We start from the raw sequence: 22,662 nt of genomic DNA, 5'->3' as shown, positions 1-22,662 counted from the left end.
TTTAATTTATTAAAGAACGAATATCTACTTACTATAATTGGAAAAGATTATAAGGACTAATCTTTTAAGAGGGAGATATAGTCTACCTTATACGATAAAATATTAAAATAAAACGACTAAGTAATAAATTAGATTTTAAGAAACTTAGACTATTTAAGGTTAAGAAAACTATTTTAAAAGTTAACTATAAACTTTCGCTACTAATAATAATATAGATATACCCGATATTTTATATCTCGTTATTAAAACTAGTACTACGAGACGCTAAACTATAGGATAAAATCGAAGTTAACGATAATTAGGAATATAAAGCTAAATAAATACTAGATATAAGAAAATAAGGTTAGTAATAAGAATACCTTATTAAGTAGAAGGGATATAGACTAGAAGAAAATACCTAGGAACTATTTAAGTACTTAACCTACTATAGTTCTCTACTTCGATAGTTCTACTAGTAAAATCCCCCCTAAGTATTATAAAATCGCCTAACGAACTAATAGCATTCTAATTAATTATATTAAATCTACTTATAGACTAAATATCGACTACCGCTTTAGATTCTTAGCGCTTAGCCTCGTTAAGGTTATTTAAAGAACGAAGGCCCTAACGGACTATCTTAGTACCCTTTATCTTTAGCTAGCGCTTTTAATAGCGAAGCCGCGCTAAATAAGCTAAGGCTTCGTTTAGGTCGGCTTAAGCTTTTAATATTCGCTCCTTAGCAATTTCTTCTTCTTTATCTAATCGATCGGACTCTAGATTTATTCGGGATACTAGAAAACATATTAGCTTTAAATAATAAGTAGGATAACGAAGTTACCTACGAGAGCTAATCGCTACGCTTAACGTATCGTAGGAACGACCCTGCTATATATATTCGGCATACTTAGAAGATTTCTCTAGCATTTTATAGCGGAAGCCGCGCGACGAATAAAAAGAATATAGTATAACGTTAAAACTAAGATAATTAATAGACTTAGCTAAACGAATACGCTTAAGGGTCTTATAAGAACGATCCTTTAGCACGCGACTAAATATACTATTAGTAGTATATCCTAAGGGATAGAAAGGACGAAACCGGGAATATATATACGCGCGATAAGGGTATATTTATATATAGCGGCTAAGGTAGTAGTAGGTCTTATAGATAAGACTAAAAGAAGGGGAGATATCGTATTATAACTATAGTTAGCGGGCTATAGGAGAGCCGGCCACGTTTATATAATAAGGCGGCTCGGAATAATAGTTAGGACGAAAAGTTACTTAGGCTTAGCTTACCTAGAGTATACGTAAGCTAAGTAAGCCTTATATAAATAGATTACTACTTAAGAGTATAGCTTACGAGTAAGCTATAGTAAGCTATAAAGGGGATTACGGATCTAAGGATAGTCTCTATAGGTATATATAGCTACCTACTTTTACTCCTTTAAATAGATAGCTCTCTAGCTTTTAATATAGATCTTTATTACGATTCTATCTCTAATTCTAATTACCTAGTTATAGTCTACGGTCTACGACCCCCGACTTATTACTAACGTAATATACTTATTATTACTTAGACCACGCCCTATTATATCTATTAATATAAACCCCTCGATAGGTTTATCCCTTAGGAATAACACCGGTCGTTATAGCTAGCAAGGCCCTCTTCTTCGTAAAGAGCTTAAAGGGGGATTTCTAGTCTATTCCTTAGGTCCTTAGGGTCCGGTTCTAAAGGTAATAGGCGGTCTTAACGACTTCCCTTTAAAGGTCGTAGGGAAGCTTTATAGTAAGTCTTATCGTACGGGCCCTTTTTATTATAGCACCCCTTAATCTTTCTACCCCTCCGTTCTAGGCCTAGGTATTTAGTGCTAATAAGAGGGGTAAAATGCCCCCTTTTTAAAGCTACTTTAAGATATCTTTCGTAAATAGCTCTCTATTAAACTATATCTTTTTTACCTTATAGCTAAAGTAGGATTTTATCTAGTTAACGAAGTCTTAGAGGGTAGACTAGTTATACTTACTTAGGTAAGTCTATAAGAAATAAGGGAAAACTATCCTTAAAAAAGCGTCTATAAAAAACATTACCTTAATAAAGCTTTCTTAGTCCCTAGAGATATTAGTCTAGTCGACCTAAATTTCCTTATATTATCGCGAAGACTATTGCGCCACGCAGGCAAAAGTAGAACGCGCGCTCCGACAGGTGCGCTGCAATTGACATATATGACTAACAACCGCGTTTTTCCGACACACCCCCTTAGGGATCGCGGCTCCGCCGGGATTCCTAGACCTAAGCCTACGACGCGGGAGTCGAACACTAAGCACCGCGCCCATTACCCAGGGAAATCCAAGAGAGAGAGGGGTACACGGCTATCTACGGGTATTACCCCGCAACGCGCAGTCACCGGAAGTTGCAGGGGGTAGTTTGCCACCCCCTCCCGGGCTCATAACTGTCGCGAAGACCATTGCGCCACGCAGGCAAAAGTGGAACGCGCGCTCCGACAGGTGCGCTGCAATTAATACATATAACTAACAACCGCGTTTTTCCGACATAACGTAATCTACCCCCTTCCTGGCCACACCCCCTACCTGCTCAAAATTTCCCCACCCAAGCGACCCGTACCTCATGGCGCGACCAACCGAACACAACAGACGGCAATTGATTCCAAGAGACAAACAAGCAAGTAAATTCAGACCTGTCTATCTATTACACGTCCGGGCATTATGTTCAAATGACCTGCATTTACTACACCGTGGTGGTGCACGCCGTCTTGGGACGCACAGCTCTTCTTCTGTCTGCCGTCGGGCCTGCTCCTCGATAAGTTGTTGCCCTGCCTGCTCATCCTCCCTTGCCCTCAGTCGCCTAGCACGTTCCTCTTCCTTTTCTCGCCGTCGCTTTATCTTAGCCGTGCCTTCTGCGACAGACAGAGCACCGCCATCACCAATATACTCGCGTCGTTGCTCTCTCTTCCTCTTTCGCCGCTGGTTTTCTGACCGAAGATGTCTGTTTTCGTCGGCGAGCAGCGCGGCACTATGCATGGCCATTTGACATCCTTTGATGAGCTGGTTTATGGCTTGTGAGACCGGCGTGCCCGCATTTTGTGGCCGGCGCTGAAGAAGTCCTTCCACGTGAGTGGTAAGCTGGCTAACATTGCAAGGGGTCTTGTGGGCTTCAAGCTTTCTGGGGCTTGGGTGTGCTTGTCGCCGTCATCGTTGGCATTGTCGTTGCCATTCCTGTCAACCTGAACTAGTAACCGTGACAGAACCCGGGTCGGATTGAATGGGGAAAGGCCTGTGGCCATGAATCCACTTCGGATGTTCGACGGGGAGAGCGCTTGTCGGCGGGCCTCGATGTACAGAAGCAGGAAGTCCTCTTTATCGATGTGGTTGACCCCTGCGAGCATCTTCTCTTGAACATTCCGCCCATATATCGTTTTCAAAGGCGAAAAGCACCCGACATCCAGAGGCTGTAAGAGATGTGAGGAATGAGCTGGCATTTGGAGTACCACGATGGCATTGTCCGTACAGTACTTGTCGAACTCCGGCGTAACATGGCTGCCGTGCCCGTCGAGAATGAGAAGTCTGCGTGTTCCAACGGTACGGCGCCGTGTGTATGGGTCGAAAACTCCCTTCAACCAATGCAATCCAAGGTCGTCGGAAGTCCAACCTTTGTCGCTCACGGCAATCTGCCAGTCCTTGGGCACATCTGCCTCGTACCAGCTTGCTTGGTGCACCTTGCCCTGGAAGATGACCATCGCCGGCAAAGCCCAACCTTGGCAATTAATAGATTCAATTACGGTAACCCATTCTCGATTTCCTGGCTGCATGACCATAGGCCGACCTCGCCGGTCAGACCGAGTAAGGACTCTTGCCGACGCAATGACTCCCATTTGAAAACCCGTCTCATCGAAGTTGTAGACATCCTCATCAAGAATCCCCCATTTCTGTTTCGCCATTGCCACCCGATCGTACCATTCTTGCATCATCTTCGGGTCTTCGCATTTGGCACGTTGGTAATCGTATCGACGAGAGTATTTCGCCTTGATTTCGTCGTGGCGGCCAACGAACTTCCGCACCCAATTTTCGCCGACAGTTTCTTGGCAGCGCTCCGAAAGCAACAAGTTGGCCATGCGGCGAGTGTAGACCACTGTCGGCGGCATCCCTCGCTCGTCCATCGACAAGACCCATTGTACGAGGGCAGTCTCTTCCGTCGCCGTCAACTTCCGGTTGTTCATCTGCGCGTCGCGTCGGGGCCGGGCACCGCGCAGTCGAGCAGAGACTGTCGATTGAGGGACATCGTATGCCGTCGCGGCCTTGTGGGCGCTGTCGAATTGGCCTTGCTGATAGGCCTTCACGGCGAGCAGGACCCGTTCTTCGCGTGGAATCGATTGGTCTCGAATTTCCGTCATGGTGGTCGGCCTGTCTCGCCATGAGGTGCGGGTCGCTTGGGTGGGGAATTTTTGAGCAGGTAGGGGGTGTGACCAGGAAGGGGGTAGATTACGTTATATAGCTAGTCCGGCTATATTAGGGTCCGTCTAAAAATTCGTTTCTTAGTCTTCCCTTAGCTATAGTATTTATATTTAACGGTCTTTAGGCCCCTTATTTATACGCCTTATTATAAACCTAGCTTATATAAAGCTAGGGGGCCTAGGTAACTAAGTCGTATATACTAAAAATAACCGTCTCCTTAGGCTACTATAAGAGGGTCCTTAGAACCTACCCTCTTAGTAAGGAAAGCTAACTTTTTAAGAGATTCCTTCTTAAGGATAAGTTAGAATTCGAGAATAAATTAACCGAATTTTTCCTCGATAAGCCTAATAGTCTAATTCTTCTAGACTAGCCTCGTAGGCTTCGATATTATATCCTAAAAGATTCCTTCCTCTTAAAGATATTATAACTATAGCTAGCGGGCTATAAGAGAGCTAGCTATATTTATATAATAAGGTAGCTCGGAATAATAGTTAAGACGAGAAGTTACTTAAGCTTAGCTTACCTAGAGCGTATATAAGCTAAGTAAGCTTTATATAGATAGATTACTACTTAGGAGCATAGCTTATAAGTAAGCTATAGTAAGCTATAAAAGGGATTATAGCTAGAACTATAATCTAAGGATAGTCTTTATAAGTATATATAGCTACCTACTTTTACTCCTTTAGATAGATAGCTCTCTAGCTTTTAATATAGATCTTTATTATAATTCTATCTTTAATTTTAATTACCTAGTTATAGTCTATAGTTTACGACCTCTAACTTATTACTAACGTAATATATATAACGACCGGTGTTATTCCTAAGGGATAAACCTATCGAGGGGTTTATATTAGTAGATATAATAAGGCGTGGTCTAAGCAATAATAAGTATATTACGTTAGTAATAAGTCGGAGGTTATAGACCGTAGACTATAACTAGGTAATTAGAATTAGAGATAGAATCGTAATAAAGATCTATATTAAAAGCTAAAGAGCTATCTATCTAAAGGAGTAAAAGTAGGTAGCTATATATACCTATAGCCCCCTTACTATAACGATATTGCCTATCGTATTTAGCCCGTTTAGTCTACTTAGTACTAATCTAGCTAATCTAACTAATTAGACTAATCGGTGCTCGGTTTACTTAGTATCGATCGTCCGATCTAACTAATCTAACTAATCCGTTACGTGACCTTTGTGTTAACGGTTCTTCCGTGGTCTATAGCGCCTAGCACCCTATGCTTCGACTATACGGCCTATATTCTAACCGTCTTCCCCTTACGGTTAGCTAGTTCGTAATATTCTATAGGCGTAGGACTAAGCGTATAAGCTTTATACTTAGTATAAGAAGTCCTTGCCTTTATCTTTATAAGAACTATACGACGGTTAGAGCGGGAGGAAGGCCGGGTAGCGGCTAATATAGCGGTCTATGTAGTTAGCCTAGTAGATATCGATAAGGCCCTCTAAGTAAAGAAGCTAAAGTCGCCCTCTAAGCTATAGTAATAGATACTAGAGCGCTTTTACGACCTCCTACCGCTATTTAAGTCCTAGGAAGCGGATAAGCTTAACCTATATAAGCTAGGGGTAGACTATAAGATCGTACTCTATACTAATAAGAAGGGGTAGGAACTACCTATACTATTCGGACCGCTATATAGTATATTATACGCGGAGCTACTAGTACTAAAGAAGACGCTAAGGGACCTCTTAGATAAGGGTTTTATTTAAGTAAGTAGCTTTAAAGTAAGAGCGCTAGTCCTATTTATATATAAACTAAGAGGCGGGATATAGTTCTATTATAACTATAGGGCTCTAAATATAATTATAAGGCTAGACCGCTACCCCTTACCCTTAATCTTAGATACGCTCTATAACCTTTTAAAGGTAAAGTAGTTTACGAAGCTAGATATAAAATAAGCGTTCTATAAGGTATAGATCTTAAAGGGTAATAAGTAGAAGATAGCGTTCTATATACGCTATAGCTTATTTAAGTAGCTTATAACGCCCTTTAGCCTCTTAAGAGCGCCCGCTACCTTTTAGTATTATATTAATAACGTACTTTAGGACTTCCTTAATAAGTTCGCCTCTATATATATAGATAATATCCTTATTTATATAAGCGGCTTTTATAAGGACTATATATAGAAAGTATAGAGGGTCTTAGAGCGCCTCTAACTTTATAGGCTCTACCTCGACCTAGATAAGTATAAATTTAGGGTTAAGAGGGTTAAGTACCTAGGCTTTATTATCTACGCTAGCGTAAGTATATAGGTAGATCCTATAAAGATCTAAGCGATTTAAGACTAAGCTACCCTAACTATATAGATAGGTATATAGAGCTTCTTTAAGTTCGCGAACTATTATAGGATATTTATTAAGGGCTTCTTCTATATTATAATACCCTTAAACGAGATTACTAAGAACTAGACCGCTTTTTACTAGGGGCCTATATAAGAAGGAGCGTTCTATATACTTAAGGACCTATTCTCTTAAGCCTTAATACTACTTTAGTAGGACTTTAACCGGTCTACGTTAGTTAAAGCAAACTATAGTAGCTAGGTACTTAAAGGAACGCTCTTTTAAGAGGTAGACGGGCGGAAGCAACTAATAGCGTTCTACTCTTATAAGCTAACCTTAGTAGAGCGGAATTACGCTATTTATAATAAGGAGATACTAGCGATTATTAGCTACCTTAAGTAATAGTAAGTAGAGCTCTAGAGCTATAAGAGCTTTAAGGCTCTTATAAACTATAAGAACCTTAAGTACTTTATAACTCGCTAGCACCTCTTAGAGCGGTAAGCCCGCTAGGTAGAGTATCTCTTACGCTTTAACTTCTTAATTAAGTACTAGCTAGGGCGGGACTCTATAGTCCTAGATACGCTTTCTTAAAGGGATTAAGACCGGCCCGCCGATAGGAGCGGATATTAAGGCCTAGGATTTATAGCTTATCCTATAAGAAGCGCTACGGACTTATATAGGGGCTTCCTTAGTAAAGGAAGGCGCGGCGCTAATAGATAAGCCTTCCCTTATACCTTTACCTCGGCTTAGCGAGGAGGGATAAACTAGCCTAGGGGCGCGTATAGCATAGGTATTTTAAGATAAGGTCCTTTAGCGCTTATAGGATAGGATATCGTCTCTAGACTATACCTATAAGAGCGTACGCTACGCCGTTAACTTCGGCGCTTAATACCTTAATCTAAAGCTAAAGCTAAAGGTATAAGTAGCTGACTATTATATCGACCTATAGGGGCACCTATATTAGCGGGGGAGACTATAGGTGCCGGTCGCGCTATATACTATAGAAGCTAAGGAGAAGGATAGACCGCTAGAGCTAGATAAACGGAACGAGCTCTAAGGGAAGCTAGTTTAGCTCGTCTATAACTCTAGTATTATAGGCTACCTAGGTAGGCAAGGTATAGTAGTAGGCCTCGCGAGGGATTTCTACTAGCCCCTCCTATAGTACTACGTTCGCTGCTTCTTTTATAACTACGATATTTATAGCTATACTAAGATTTAAAGGGCGTAGCTTAAGGGGCTACTTAAGTAGCTTCCGGTACCTAACTAGTTCTATATATATATATAGATAGACTTTATAATAAACCTCCTACTTATAGAGGGCGGTAACCGCTATATATAGGTAATTAAGGACCGACTTAGTAAGTCTATAGTATTAAAGCTAATACTATCTATAAATATAAAGTCCTATATAGAGCGCTTCTTATAGTACTAGGCCCGCTTATATAGCTAGCTAGCCTCTATTATAAGTAATAAGGGATTAAATTAAACTAGCCGCTTTTAATAGTACTTATACTAGCTACTTTAGATTATATAGCTACTTAGTATAGTATATTACCTATAGACTAACGGAGGGCCTAAGAGGGTTAACTAAGAGGTATAGGCTTACTTATAGGCCGTCGTAGCCTATAACTAAGTAAACTAAGACCGTTAGCTCCCCGCGGCCTAACTTACGTTAAATAGTAGACTATATACTTCTATTAAAATAGCCCCTTTTTTTATAACGTATAGCTTTAAACTACCCTTATTAGTTCCCTTTACTATAGATATAGTAGCGGAGTAGTATAGTAATTTATTACTAAAGGGCCGCGCTTCTATATTTATATAAAAGCTATAAGAGACTATAGATTATTACTAATCTAAGATAGCCGCTATAGCGTAAGATTAAGAGCAGCACGCTAATAAAACTAAGGCCTTAGTAGATAGGTTTATAGTAAGAGATACGGTATAGCTAGACCTCTATAATTATAGGTTAGTATAGCTAAAGAAGAAGCTTAACTAGCTATATATAAAGTTTATAGTATAGAGGGTTATTAGCCTATAGGTTATAGAGCTTAATAGTCTCTTAATAGGGGTCTATAATAAGATTAATATAGACCTCCTTTATAGAGCCTCCTTTAACCCGCTACCTAGATAAGAAGTAGCGGACGCTTAACTACCTATAATTAAAATAGAGAGAGAGGATAAGTTCGAGGTTAAAGAGATATAGGCCGCGCGCTAGAAAAAGGTTAGTAGGGGGAAACGCTAGGAGGTCCTCGTTAAGTAGCATAAGTATCTCGACCCTATATAGGAACCTATATATAAGTTTATAGGAACTATAGCCCTTAATAAGTTTAAAGCTTTATTTAAAATAGTAGACAAGAATAATAGACTAGTAGACTACTAATAATAGCCTAGGCTAGGACTATAAAGTAGGTATAGTAAAGGGGGTAGTTATAGTAATATAGGCAATATAAGCGTAATAGTATAAGTAGAGATAAAAATAGTATTTATTATAAAGCAAAGCCCTTAAACTACCTAGGCCTATTCTTTATTATTATTATTATTATTATTCTTATTATTATTATCCTTATTAGCCTCCTCCTTTTTATTAGTAGCGGCGGCGGTCTCTAAGGCGCTAAGGTAGCCCTCTAAGCCTATAAGCTAGTCGGCGGCGGCGGCGGCTCTAAGGGTAGAGGGGCGGCGGCTAGCGGCGGTAGTAAGGGTAGCGGCGGTAGCGGAGGCGGGCACGGCTAAGGGGACCGCCGATAGGGCAATAGAGGTAGTATCCCTAGCGCTAGGTATATTAAAAGCGGACATAAAGGAGTAGAGAAGTAGGACTTACTTAGGTATAAGGCCCTATCGCTTAAGGGCGCGGAGGTTATAGTAGGCGGCGGCGGCGGCGGTAAGGCGCTTCTTAATAGCCCCCTACGCCTACCTATATAAGCCGGCCTTCTAAGCCGACGCCGTAGTAAGTAGGATAGGTAGCGCTGCCTTATAAGCGCGGCCGGCTCGCGCGTACTAATAGTAGCTACCGCCGTGGCGGCGCTTAGCTTAGTTAAAGTAGTCGAGCTCCTACGACGTATAATATATATAGGGGGCCGAGTAAGCGGCGCTAGCCTATACTTAGCGCTTATACTATAGGAGGTTAGCGGATAACGTCTATTATACTTACCTAACTATAGACTTATAAGGGTAGCGGATATAGAGGTAGGGGCTAAGGGGCCGGGCGTTATAGGTAGCGGCGGGGATAGCGTCGTTACCTTAAGGGGCGACGTAAAAGCGAATAGCGTAGTAGAGGCAGCGGCGGCGGCGGTAGGAGCGGTAGTAGCGGCGTAGGTAAGAGCGGCGGTAGCGGCGGAGTCGTTGTCGGCCGCGGCTAGCACGGCGTCGACGAATAACTCTATACGCTCTAAGAAGAAGGAGGTAAGAGAGGGAGAGGCGGATATATCTATCGCGGAAGTTAGTATAATAAAATACGGCCTCTTACTTTATAAAGCGCGGAACTTACTAGTTAGAGTTATTATTATTATTAAAGCTATTATTACTACTACTACTACTACTATAAGTATACGTTAATAAAGCGGCCTATATAGCTAAGAATAGACTAACGCCTTAAGTAGAGTAGAACTTACCTATTAATACTACTACTATAGTTAAAGAAGGGAGAGAAGAAAGGAAAGGGGGAAGGGGGGGATGCCGCTTTATATACCCCTTAGTAAAGGATATTACCTAAAGTAAAGAGGACGGGCAACCTAAGGCTTATATAGGTCCGGACTAGCCGCCGGCTACCTAGGGGTATATATAATAGGTTATACCCTTATTTAAACGGCTAGCCGGCTAATAAGTATAGAGCTAGGTCCTAGCTACCTAGGCTAACGGGCGTAGGGATAATAGGGCTAGTAGGGCCGGCCCTATTAATAGGAAAGGGTAGGGAAGAGCCCGCAGTATAGGCTTAATTATATAAGAGCCGTTAATAAGGTAGCGCTACGCCGCGCTTAAGGGAGGGTATTATATAAGAGTCTTTAACTATTATAGGTAATAGGCTTAGGCTATAGCCTAAGCCGTATAGTTATATATAAAGGGCTAGATCCTATAAGTATAAGGGCGGGCTAGCCGCGTATAAAAGAGCTCTATATAGCTTATTAATATTATCTTATAGATAGTACTTATATATACGCCTCTACCTACTCCGTAATATATATAAATAGGAACTAGTACTACTTCTTAAGGTAGAATACCTAACTTAGCGACTAATCGACTAAGATAAAGTAAAAATAAAAGAAGAATTATTTAAAGTATAAGTATAAGTTTTAAAAAGGAAAGAAAAAGATATAAAAGAAGCTAAGAAAAGAGTAATAAGATATTAAAATCGATTAATAAAAAGGATAAATAAAGCTAATAAGTATATAATAAGGAAAGAAAGCCTATAACCTAGAGACCTTATCTTACTATTTAACGTAAGATAATTAAATAATTTAAGGAGGTAAGCTAAGTATTAAATAAGGTAGAACGGTCCCTTTTAAGTAGTATTACGCTTAAAGTAGTCTAAGGTATATAAGATTAAGACTCTAGATAAAATCGTGCTCGATAAGATAATCCTAGGAGAGTATCTAAAGAAGTTTAAAAAGGATAAGGAAAGTTAGTAGTACTTTACTAAGGATAACTAGTTACTTTAAGATAAGATTACTCTTAATAAGAGGAGGAAGGAAGAAATAATAGATAAAGTAAATAATTTACTACTCTTACTAAGTAGAAAAGCCTTAGATTAAATAGTACTATAGTCGTAATAACTCCTTAACGAACCTTAGAAAGATTAAAGCTAAGAAGAGAAAAAAGAGTAACTATAGATACCTAAGAAAGGCTTAAGGTATACGATTAAGGTTTATTTACTATAACTTAGTAAAGTAAAAAAGGACTTTTATATAAGAGCCTTAAAAACGCTAATCTAATAAAAAAAGGAAGAGGTAAAAAGGAGCTAGGAAGGAAAAGGCAGTAAAGATAAAAATCTATAACTATTATAAGAAGTATACTAGATCCTAACTAGTAACTAAAGCACCGTTTAACTATTTAATCGAAGGACGACTATAGTAGCTAAGATATTTATAAGCGCTTTACTAACTACCTTATCGTTTTAAATTTTCTACTTAAAGCTCCCTAAGTAAATAAAGATAGTATTTCCTACCCTTCCTTAATAATAACCTACCCTTTACTACCTTAAAGAAGATAAATAGAGATATAATTAAATAATAAAGTAAGAAAATAAATATTCTTACTACCTACCTCCTTTAAAAATAGGATTTTTTACTTTATAAATAAGGACGTTTATTCTTTATTATAAAAAGAGAGACCTACTATAGCGAAAATAAATACGCTTATAAGATAAATTTTAATATATTTTCGACTTATTAAATTAAACGTATATGACCTTAAGAGAGAAAAGATCCTTTACCGCTAAAGATAGCGACTAAGCGAGACCACCTACTCCTAGTAAACCTACTATAGACTACTATAAAGCGAACTTAAAAACCATCTAATTATTACTTAAGAGAGAGCTTATTAAACTTATATAATCTCTTTTTAGGTAAAACGGGCGTAAGGTTAATTTCCTCCCCTTCCTTTAAATCCTTAGTAGGACTAAAGGGATTAGGGATATTATAAAGAAGATAAGGGGCGGTCTTATTATTAATATACTTATTATAAAATTTATTAGTCTTAAGGTCGGTGCGGAAATTATAACTATATATATAGTTAGCGAATCTATTAAGGTTATAAGTAGCCCTATAGTATCTAAGGAAGTACTATTATTAGTAAATAAGCGCCTTAGTTAAATCCTAGATATAGTTAGTATAAGAGCTATTAATAGTACTTAAAAGAGAGATATACTTATAAAAAGGAAATATAACGTACTTATAAGCGGAAGTTATAGTTATTTAATAAGTTCGAATATACCCTTAATAAAGGTAAGGATTATAAGTTCTATATAAAGTAATTAGGACTACTTAAGAGTATTCTTACCGCCTTAAACTAAGCTAAGAAAAGAAGTATTTATATAGATAAGTAATTTCTATAAGGATATAGGTTACTAGCTAACGTTTATAATAAAGAGTATAGAAGATAATTTAATTATACTAACCTAGTATACTCTTAAGAAAGTAAGAGACAGGAGAGCGACCGCGCGCTTTAATCTTAACGATATTAGGAGCTTTTAATAGAACCTATAACTAAAAGGTAATTTCTATATAAATTAAAAACCCTTAGTAACCGATATTATTTTTAGTATAGACCTAGGTCTTAAAGTAACTATAGATTTATAAAAGAAGATAGTTAGAACGAGCTAAGTAAGATTAAATAAGTTAGATAGTCGTTACTTAAAAGTACTCTATATAAAGAGGAAAGACCTTAATATAATAATTTTAAGTAAGAAGAGTAGTAGTAATAAAGGAAGGTTATAAAAGAGTAGTTAAAGAGAGGTTAACGATATCTAATAGCTCTTTAGTTTTAAGTTTAACGGTCTTATAAGATATAATAAAGAAGAAGAGGTAGTTATAAAAAGAGAAGATAAGAGGTAGTAGTTTAGAGAAATAAAGAAGATAAAGGAAAGAAGAGGAAGAAGAGGAATAGAAAGAGTAAAGAGGAGAAGAAAAGAGCGGAGATTAAATAGCTCCTTAATTAATAACCGGTAAAAGAAGCTATTTTAGCGTAACCCTTAAATATACCTAAGACCTTACCGCTATAAAGGCTAGCTAAAGTAACTAATAACTACGCGCTTTAATAACTATTTATTCCTCTTACTATACCTTCCTTCTTCCTTCTTTCTTCTTCCTTCTATATATATATATATATACTCTATATACTTCCTTACTTATAACGTTCCTTTCTACTAATATAACTCTTATATATATATATAATACCCTCTTAGCCTTTTAGCGTTATAACTTAAAACTACTTACCCTAACTATTTAATCTTAGCTTCTCCCTTTCTTTTACTTACTCTACCCTTTCTTAAGATATAGCAGCGAACTTAAATAGCATCCTAGGCCTAGCTATAGACCTTCTTAAGAATACCGCTATCTTCTTTAGCGTACTACTATTTAAGAGTAGGAGCTTTATTTTACTTACTTACTACGGCGAAGTTAAAGTAAAAGGTAGTAAAGGGCGCTTCTACGCTAAAGATAAAGAAAGGTTTATAGACTAAGACCGACGAGACGTTTATAAGTAAAAGTAACCTCCTTAGTATATCTATAAAGATCGTTAGCACTTAATACTAACGGGCCCTATTAAGCGGCGGGATATTACCCTTAAAGATACTTAGATAATATATAAGGGCGTTAAAAAGATAAACGGATTTACTAAGAATACAGCCTATTAAAAAGAGTATATTATCGATATATATAACTTTCTCTATAAAGCTATCGATAAATAATAAGCTACGAGCTTTAGCCTTAGTATAATAATTAAAATCTTAATAAGAAGTATTAAGAACGTAGTATACCCTTTACCTTACCTACTATTAGTTTATACCGACTACTACGGGGAACCTATTAAAGATATAAAAGATAGATATAAGAAGTACTATAAATACTAAATAATATAGAGTATTTAATTAAGTTTACCGCTCCTACCTTTAACCTTAGTCGCTTTATATATAAATAAAGGTATACGACTAGAGTTATTAACTTTTTAGTAAGTATAGATAAAGGGGGACTCTACTAAGGGGCGTTCCTCTAAGACTATAAAGAAAGAAACCTAGTTATTTTTAATACTTAGAAAGAGGGACGATATACTAGACTCTATATATTCCTATAAGTATAGCGGTAGTTTCTTTATATCCTCTAAGTTCCTTATAACTTTACCTATACGCTAGTCCCTTATACCGCTTAGTAAGAAGGGTAAGAATATAGCTACTTAGCCTTAATAATAATTTAATACTAAGTTAAAAGTATAGTTAAGCTATACTTTAAGATAATTAAATAATAATGCTTAAAAGTTAAAGTAATTCTAAAGTAAAGGTATAGGGTAACGTAAGAAGCCTTATAAATAAATAAGATCTTATACTAAGACTAGTATTTCTTTAAGCCGGATAAGAAGATAAGTATAAAAGGCTATATTAATAGGCTAATATATAGAATCTAAGCTATCGCGGCGAATAAGCTTAATTATATATAAGCGATATTATAGGGTAGTAGAGTTTCTTAGTAGTTTAATAGTAGGGTTAAACGACTATAAAGGATACTATTTAATTAAGGTTTAACGACCTTTAATAGAGTCTTTCTTATAAGGATTCTTAAGAGCGAGCGGATTTACTAATATAACTATATTATCTTAGGAGACTAAGAAGAATAAGACCTCTAGGAAGTCCTAGAGGTAGTTAACCTCTTAGATCGGCCTATTAAATAGAGACTACTACTTTAAAGAGATATAAAACTAGCTTATATAGTAAGGAAAGCGAGAAAGGAGCTATCTACGCTAGCTACCCTTATAAAGTAACTTAACCCGATCGCTTAAGCTATACGCGGTTTCTTTATAAAACTCCTCCTTAAAAAGACCCTTAACTATCTAATTACGCTAATAGGAATCGAGAATAGACCTAGCCCTTTATTACCTTAAGCGTTAACCGAATCGAGCTCTTTATTTAAACTAAGTAGCTTTTCCCTAAGTAACCTTAAGATAGGATCCCTCCTACCTTAGAGCCTATAAAAGAAAGAGCTAAGCGCTCTTACTAGTCCTTTTATTTATATAGAAACTATACCTTTATTCTCCCCCTTTAATATATAGCTAATTAGGCCTATGCCTCGCCCGCTACTAACGACTCCTCTAAACGTATAAAGGAGCGAAAGACTTATAACCGTACCCCCGCCGATAACCTAATAAGGAGCTAGTAAGGAAGAAAGGTAGATAGCCTAACTACTAACTTACCTTAAGACTCTAAAATTACTAAGCGCTCGGTTAATTACCTTAAGGCTAAAGACTTTAGTAATGCTTATAGTACGCTTTATTACTCCCTAGAAATAAAGTATAGTAATAGCCTCTCTAGCTACGGTCCCTATAAGGTTTATACTAGGTTTTAAACCCTCTTAGGTTAAAGGAGTTAAAAACCTAGGAATATATTAAAACTACTACTAGGATATTAATAACTATAATTCTATATATTTATATAGGACTACTAGTAATATAATAACGATTAGCCTATAAGACTCTATAGCTTATTTAATCTAGCTATACCTAAAGCTATAAACTAGTAAAGACGCTAACTACTTTATTTCCTTAATGCCCCTAAGAATAATAAGCGCGAATACTTAGGAGCGTATATAAGGGGTAGTAGATAATTATCTAAAGAAGGAAGTACGTAAGTAAAAATAAGAAAGAGCTAAATAAGTAGCTTATAAGTAAAAGGAGGAATAAAGAACGCGAAGGAAAAGGATTATAGTAAAGGAGAAAAGTTCTATCGACGGTTTATTTACTTACTTATATACTTAAGAAGAGAGCCTTACTTATTATTATCGCGCGTTTTCTATTAGTATCTTAGGTCGGAAAGTCGCTAGGAAGGAGTTTAATAAGTAAGATCGTACCCTTATAGATATTAGCCGGTTAAAGGGATAAGACCCTTAGTACTCCCTTTTTAACTTACTTTTAAGTATACTTAAAGGCGTTATAAAGGCCTTAATTATCTAATTAAGTATCTTCCTTAATAATAGTTAATTTAAATTTTTATTTTTCCCTTTTAAAGTAAATACCGCTAGTTATACGACTCTAATAAAAATAAAAAGGTATAGAGTAAAGAAATCTCTAAGACTTATATTTATAACCTAAGGCCCTTAGAGCTATATATAGGACTGCTAATTAGATAATTATATATTTAATTGCTCTACTAATCCTTAGCTACGTACTACGCGTGCTTTAGGTATATACCTTCCTCCCCGTTAAACTAGCTACTATAGTCTACTTTAACTAATATAGACTAGTCGAAGTCCTATTAAAGTAATATTAAGGCTTATAAGAATAGGTACTTAAGTATATAAAACGCTCCTTCTTATATAGGCCCTTAATAAAAAGCGGTCTACTTCTTAGTAATCTTATTTAAGGGTATTATAATATAAGAGAAGCCCTTAATAAATATCTTATAATAGTTTATAAACCTAAGAAAGCTTTATATACCTATTTATATAGTTAGGGCCGCTTAGTCTTAAATCGCTTAGATCTTTATAAGATCTACTTATATACTTATACCTATATAGATAATAAAGCCTAAGTACTTAACCCTCTTAACCTTAAATTTATACTTATTTAAGTTAAAGTAAAGCTTATAAAGTTAAAAGCGCTTTAGGACTTTTTATACTTTCTATATATAGTCTTTATAAGAGCCGCTTATATAAATAAGGATATTATCTATATATATAAAAGCGAACTTATTAAGGAAGTCTTAAAGTATATTATTAATATAACGCTAAAAGGTAGCGGGCGCTCTTAAGAGGCTAAAGGGCGTTATAAGCTACTTAAATAAGCTATAGTATATATAGAACGCTATCTTTTACTTATTACCTTTTAAGATCTATACTTTATAAAACGCTTATTTTATATTTAGCTTTATAAATTACTTTACTTTTAAGAGGTTATAGAGTATATCTAAGATTAAGGGTAAGAGGTAGTAGTCTAGCCTTATAGTTATATTTAAAGCCCTATAGTTATAATAGAACTATATCCCGCTCCTTAGTTTATATATAAATAGGACTAGCGCTCTTACTTTAAAGCTACTTACTTAAATAAAACCCTTATTTAAAAGGTCCCTTAATATCTTCTTTAGTATTAGTAGCTCTATATATAATATACTATATAGCGGTCTAAATAGTATAGGTAGTTATTACCCCTTTTTATTAATATAAAGTATAATCTTATAGTTTACCCTTAGCTTATATAAGTTAAGCTTATTTACTTCCTAGGACTTAAATAGTAGTAGAAGGTTATAAAAGTACTTTAGTATTTACTATTATAGCTTAGTAGTTAACTTTAGCTTTTTTTATTTAAAGGGCTTTATCGATATCTATTAAGCTAACTATATAGACCGCTATATTAGCCGCTACTTAGCCTTCCTCTCGCTTTACTTATTATATAGTTCTTATAAAGATAGAGGTAAGGACTTCTTAGGCTAAGTATAAAGCTTATATACTTAGTCTTATACCTATAAAACCGTTATTATAGTAAACCTACTATTATATAAGCTTAAACTATAGCTTTTTTTAGTATAAAACTAAGTATAACTCTATAAATAATAACTAAGGTTTCCTAAGGATTAAGGGAAACTTTAGTTAAGGGATTATATAGGCTATAATAAGCTTATAGTAGCTATCGACCTTTATAGCGAGCTATATAATACCCTTAATTACTATACCTTTTATTACGCTTAAAGCGCCCTTTACTTACTTTAAAGCGATCTTTTTTACTAGTACTTATATCTCTTATATAAGCGCCTTATTAACTATAGTATAGTACTAATAGCCCTTATCTATAAAGGCAGCGATAGGTAAGGAGTTATTAATTATAACTTATATTAAAGTAAGCTCCTCTTTTATATAAGCTAATAATTCCTCCTTTTCTTTTACTAGTACTAGTAATTAACGCTTTAAAGCTTATCTTTACTCTAAAGCTACTCTTTTTCCTTAAGGCTTAAGGGGGCGGAGTCCTCTTTATCGTTTAAGGTAAAGAGCGGTTCTATCTTCGCTACTTAAACCGCTATAGGCTACTTAGCTAAAAAGAAGGGGTATTTTAGTATAAATTATATAAACGCGCTATAATAAAGGTAGTAGCTATTAGCTTTCCTCTTTTTAATTTCCTTACTTATTACCTACTTTGCTTACTACTTAAAGTATAAGGTAGTATAAGGGGTAGTAGATAGCGTCTTCTTACCGCGTTTAGCTTAGTTTATATAAGTAGCTAATATTAAAGTATTATTATCTATATTAATAGCTGGTTATTTTTCTTATAAAGGGGCGGTAATCCTATTACTACTATATAATATATACTTATAAAGCTTTTAGAAACATAGCGTTTATTTATAGCCTTTTACTACCTTTATTAACCGGCTTATATACTTACTATAGTTAGTAAATATTATTATAAGGATAAGTAGCTCTTATAGGGCTAGCGTAATTAAATTCTATAACTATATAAGCTTCGCGCTATCTTTTTATATTATAGTCCCTACTACTTATAAGAGCGTTTCTTTAAAATTAAAGAGGAATTCGCTAAAGGTTTATCTATCTCTTTACTTAAGGGTCTATAGCTTATCTTATACCTTCTCCCGCTCTTATATATTACTAAACGTATATATAAGTTATTAAAAGAAGTCTTATAGGTCGTATTTACCTTTAAGACCGCCCTTATCTTAGAATCTAAAGATCCGCTATATTTAAGGCTTTAATAATATATAGAGGAGTAAATACTACGCTATATTATAATAGCTATTTAGGCCCTATTTCTTATTAGTTATAAACTTCGTTTATAGCCGGCTAAGGAAGAAGTAAAAGGACTTTAGCTTACTATCCTAAGTTAGCTAAGGGAGCGGCTTTTATATCGGTAGTATCGCCGCTATAACTAGCGTTATAAAGGTTATAGGGGTTAAAGCTAGTCTTAGAAATAGCTCCCTTAGTATAGTAAGAACCTTATCCTTCTTACTATCTATTATACTTTTAATTACTTTTAAGATAGCTATAATACTTCCTATTTATCTAAGGAAAGGTAGAGTACTTTCTTAAGAAAGTAGTACCCTTTTTAAAAAGATATCTATTAAATCTATTAGTTAATAGCTTATACTATTAAAAAGTAAGTAAAGGTATATATAAAGGTACTATTTATAAGATAATATTAATAAGCTATATAAAGCTCTTTTATATATAGCTAGCCTATATATATATATATAAGATCTAGCCTTTTATATATAACTATATAGCTTAGGCTATAGGCTAAGCCTATAACTTATAATAGTTAAAGACTCTTATACTTAGTCTATATTTATTTTATTTAGGTATTCTTCTTTAATTTATTATTATTATTATTTCTTTATATTTTTATTATATAGTATTATATTAAGGCTTAAGAAACTAATTTCTTATAGCTAATTAAACATTTCTTATTTCTTAATACTATATCGTTTATATTATACTACTTTATAGTTAATTATATACTATACTTTATAATTTTATTTATTTTTATATTAAAAGTTAAGTTTTTATTTAACGTCTTTTTATTTTTTATATAGTATTTCTATATTAATTCTTTCTTAGTTAAATATAGCTTATAGCTTTTATATATATTACTAATAATCTTTTAGTATACTATTATATTATTTATACTATACTTATACTTTTTTATATTTATAAACTCTATAGTTTAAGTATATATATTTATTATAATCGTTTTTATTATATTTAACTTATTATATAAGCCTTTAAAAGATTAATAGTTTAGATACTTTAAAGTAAGTAGCGCTATACTATTCCTTTATTTTAATATATTTATAGATTTTATATATCTTTAAAAGATATCTTATTAATAAACTATAATTATCGCGGTATTTAAGTAGTATACTATAATTAAGTTCTAATAATATAACTTAGTTATTTAAGTAGCGTTAATTAACTTTCTAATAGTTTAGTTTTATACTTAAATAAGGTTTTAAAAGTACTTATCCTTTAAACCTAACTAAGAAAGTATTATATTATACCTTTATTTAAAAGTATATTATATAATCTAGGTAGATATATAATATTTATAAAATATACTTATAGTACTTATAAGTAAGTAGTATTTATAGATTATCTTTAAATTCTCCTTATAATTACTATTTCTATTTTAAAGCTATAAAGGTATCGATTATAGTAATAGCTATAGTATAATCTCCTTTATATAGTACCGGTTAATACTAAATTAATATAGCTTATTAGTTTTTATAAGAATTTAAGGTATTTATTAGGTTTTAATTTTAAGTATTTCTTTAAATTTTTTAAAGTATAAAGCGTATTCTTTAATTATAGTATTTTCCCTTAATAGTAAAGGTAGTAATATAAGTTTATTCTTATCTTTTATTTCTCTAAGTATTTCTTATTTTTTAAAGCTTATATTATTAATACTTTATTATTCCTTCTTAGGTTATTATCTAAGTTTTATAAGTATAAGGGCTATATTTATATCTTCTTTATTATATTATTTATAAACTACTTATTATTATTATTAATTCTTATTTTATATATCTTCTTAGAATTATTTATTATTCTTCTTAATTTAGTTTTAAGAGATCCCTTTAAAATAAAGGTATTTTAAGTCTATAAATTTAACTTATTTTTATATTTTAAGATCCCTTTATTATATTATTATAAGGGTTTTCCTTAGTAGCTTTAAATTCTATTTAGTACTATTTCTATCGCTTAAGTATACTATATATTTATTATCGTAGTATATAGTCTAACTAAGGAGTTTATACTTTAGTTCCTATTTATTAGTAGCTTTTAAGTATTTCTTACATTCTAGGGCTAGTACTTAATAGGTATTCTTCTCTTTATAAGGTTATTTATATTTTTTAAAGTAATATTTAAGTTTCTTATAATTAAAATACTTTCTTTTACTTTTCTATATTATATTTAAATCTATCTTACTTAAGTTAATTATATAAGTATAAGTAATAGGAATTTCGCGCTTCTTTTTATAGTTAGCGTATTAGTTAAAGTTATTCTTATAAGTAAGGTTTTAGTTTCCTCTTCCTTATTTCTTTTCTTAGCGTTATATATACTATCTATTATTAATTTATATTACTATAGTACTATAGTCTAAGAGGTTATTAAGTCGATTTTCCTTATAAAGCTTATTTTTAATTTCTTTTTTAAGCTTATCAGAAAATTATAATATAAAAGGTTTATTATCTTAATTAAGCTTTAAAGTAACTTAATAGAACTTTATAGTATAATCTAATATTAAGATCCTTTATTAAAGTTCTTAAAGTTTCTATTTAGCTTCTTATTCCTTATTAGTTATTTTAAATACCTTTATAATAGCTTCTTTAAATCCTTAGAAACTAATAAAGACTTTATCTATCTTATTATCTTATTATATTAGTTTATTATTAAGAAAATCCCTTATAATAGGTCTAAACTAAGTAAGTATTATTCTAAATAAATAATTTCCTATATAAAGTACCTTTTTAACTAGGTCTAAGAGTTTAGTAAGGTAAAACTAATAATAGGCTTTAAGTTAAGTAAGAAAGTCTTAAAGTATATTATAAGTACTATTAAATAGTCCTAGCTATTTTAGTTTAACTACTTCTTTAAGGTCCCTAACTTATTTATTACCTCTTTTATTCTTAAGTAACTATACCTTATATTAAAGGGTAATAATCTTATATATTATATCTTAAGGTAATATAATAGCTTTAAGGTTAGTTAATCTAGCTTATTATATAAGTATATTAATAGTTATAATATTACTTAAAGTAACGCGGTATTATATTAAATAAGAGCTTTTAATATATAATAACTAATATTATTCTTAAGGGATAAACCTATTAAGGGGTTTATATTAATAAATATAATAAGGCGTAGTTTAAGTAATAATATATATATTATATTAGTAATATATCGGAGGTTATAGACTATAGACTATAACTAAGTAATTAAGTAATCGGAATTAAAAATAAGATTATAATAAAGATCGTAATAATTATAATATATATTAAAAGCTAGAGAGCTATCTATCTAAAAGAGTAAAAGTAGGTAGCTATATATACTTATAAAGACTATCTTTTAATTACGGTCCTAGCTATAATCCTTATTATAGCTTACTATAGCTTACTTATAAGCTATACTCTTAAAAGGTAATCTATCTATATAAAGCTTACTTAGCTTATATATACTCTAAGTAAGCTAAGCTAAAGTAACTTCTTATCCTAACTATTAT

General features: G+C 33.7%; 1 protein-coding gene across 1 annotated transcript; it reads right to left on the bottom strand.

Annotated features, from left to right (window-relative positions):
* Positions 1 to 3,044: 3,044 nt before the first annotated feature.
* HRG_05455 (DDE superfamily endonuclease domain-containing protein) lies at positions 3,045 to 4,385 on the bottom strand (the record flags this gene model as incomplete). Its single annotated transcript, XM_044863926.1, has 5 exons — positions 3,045 to 3,443; positions 3,657 to 3,797; positions 3,843 to 3,962; positions 4,053 to 4,180; positions 4,238 to 4,385. 5 exons carry the CDS (start codon positions 4,383 to 4,385, stop codon positions 3,045 to 3,047), a joined length of 936 nt encoding a protein of 311 aa, XP_044720458.1.
* Positions 4,386 to 22,662: the final 18,277 nt, after the last annotated feature.

This window comes from Hirsutella rhossiliensis (genome assembly GCF_020360975.1).
Source record: "Hirsutella rhossiliensis strain HR02 chromosome Unknown scaffold00005, whole genome shotgun sequence".
In the NCBI taxonomy this organism is placed as follows: Eukaryota; Fungi; Ascomycota; class Sordariomycetes; order Hypocreales; family Ophiocordycipitaceae; genus Hirsutella; species Hirsutella rhossiliensis.
This window is presented reverse-complemented; position numbering and strand designations above follow the sequence as displayed.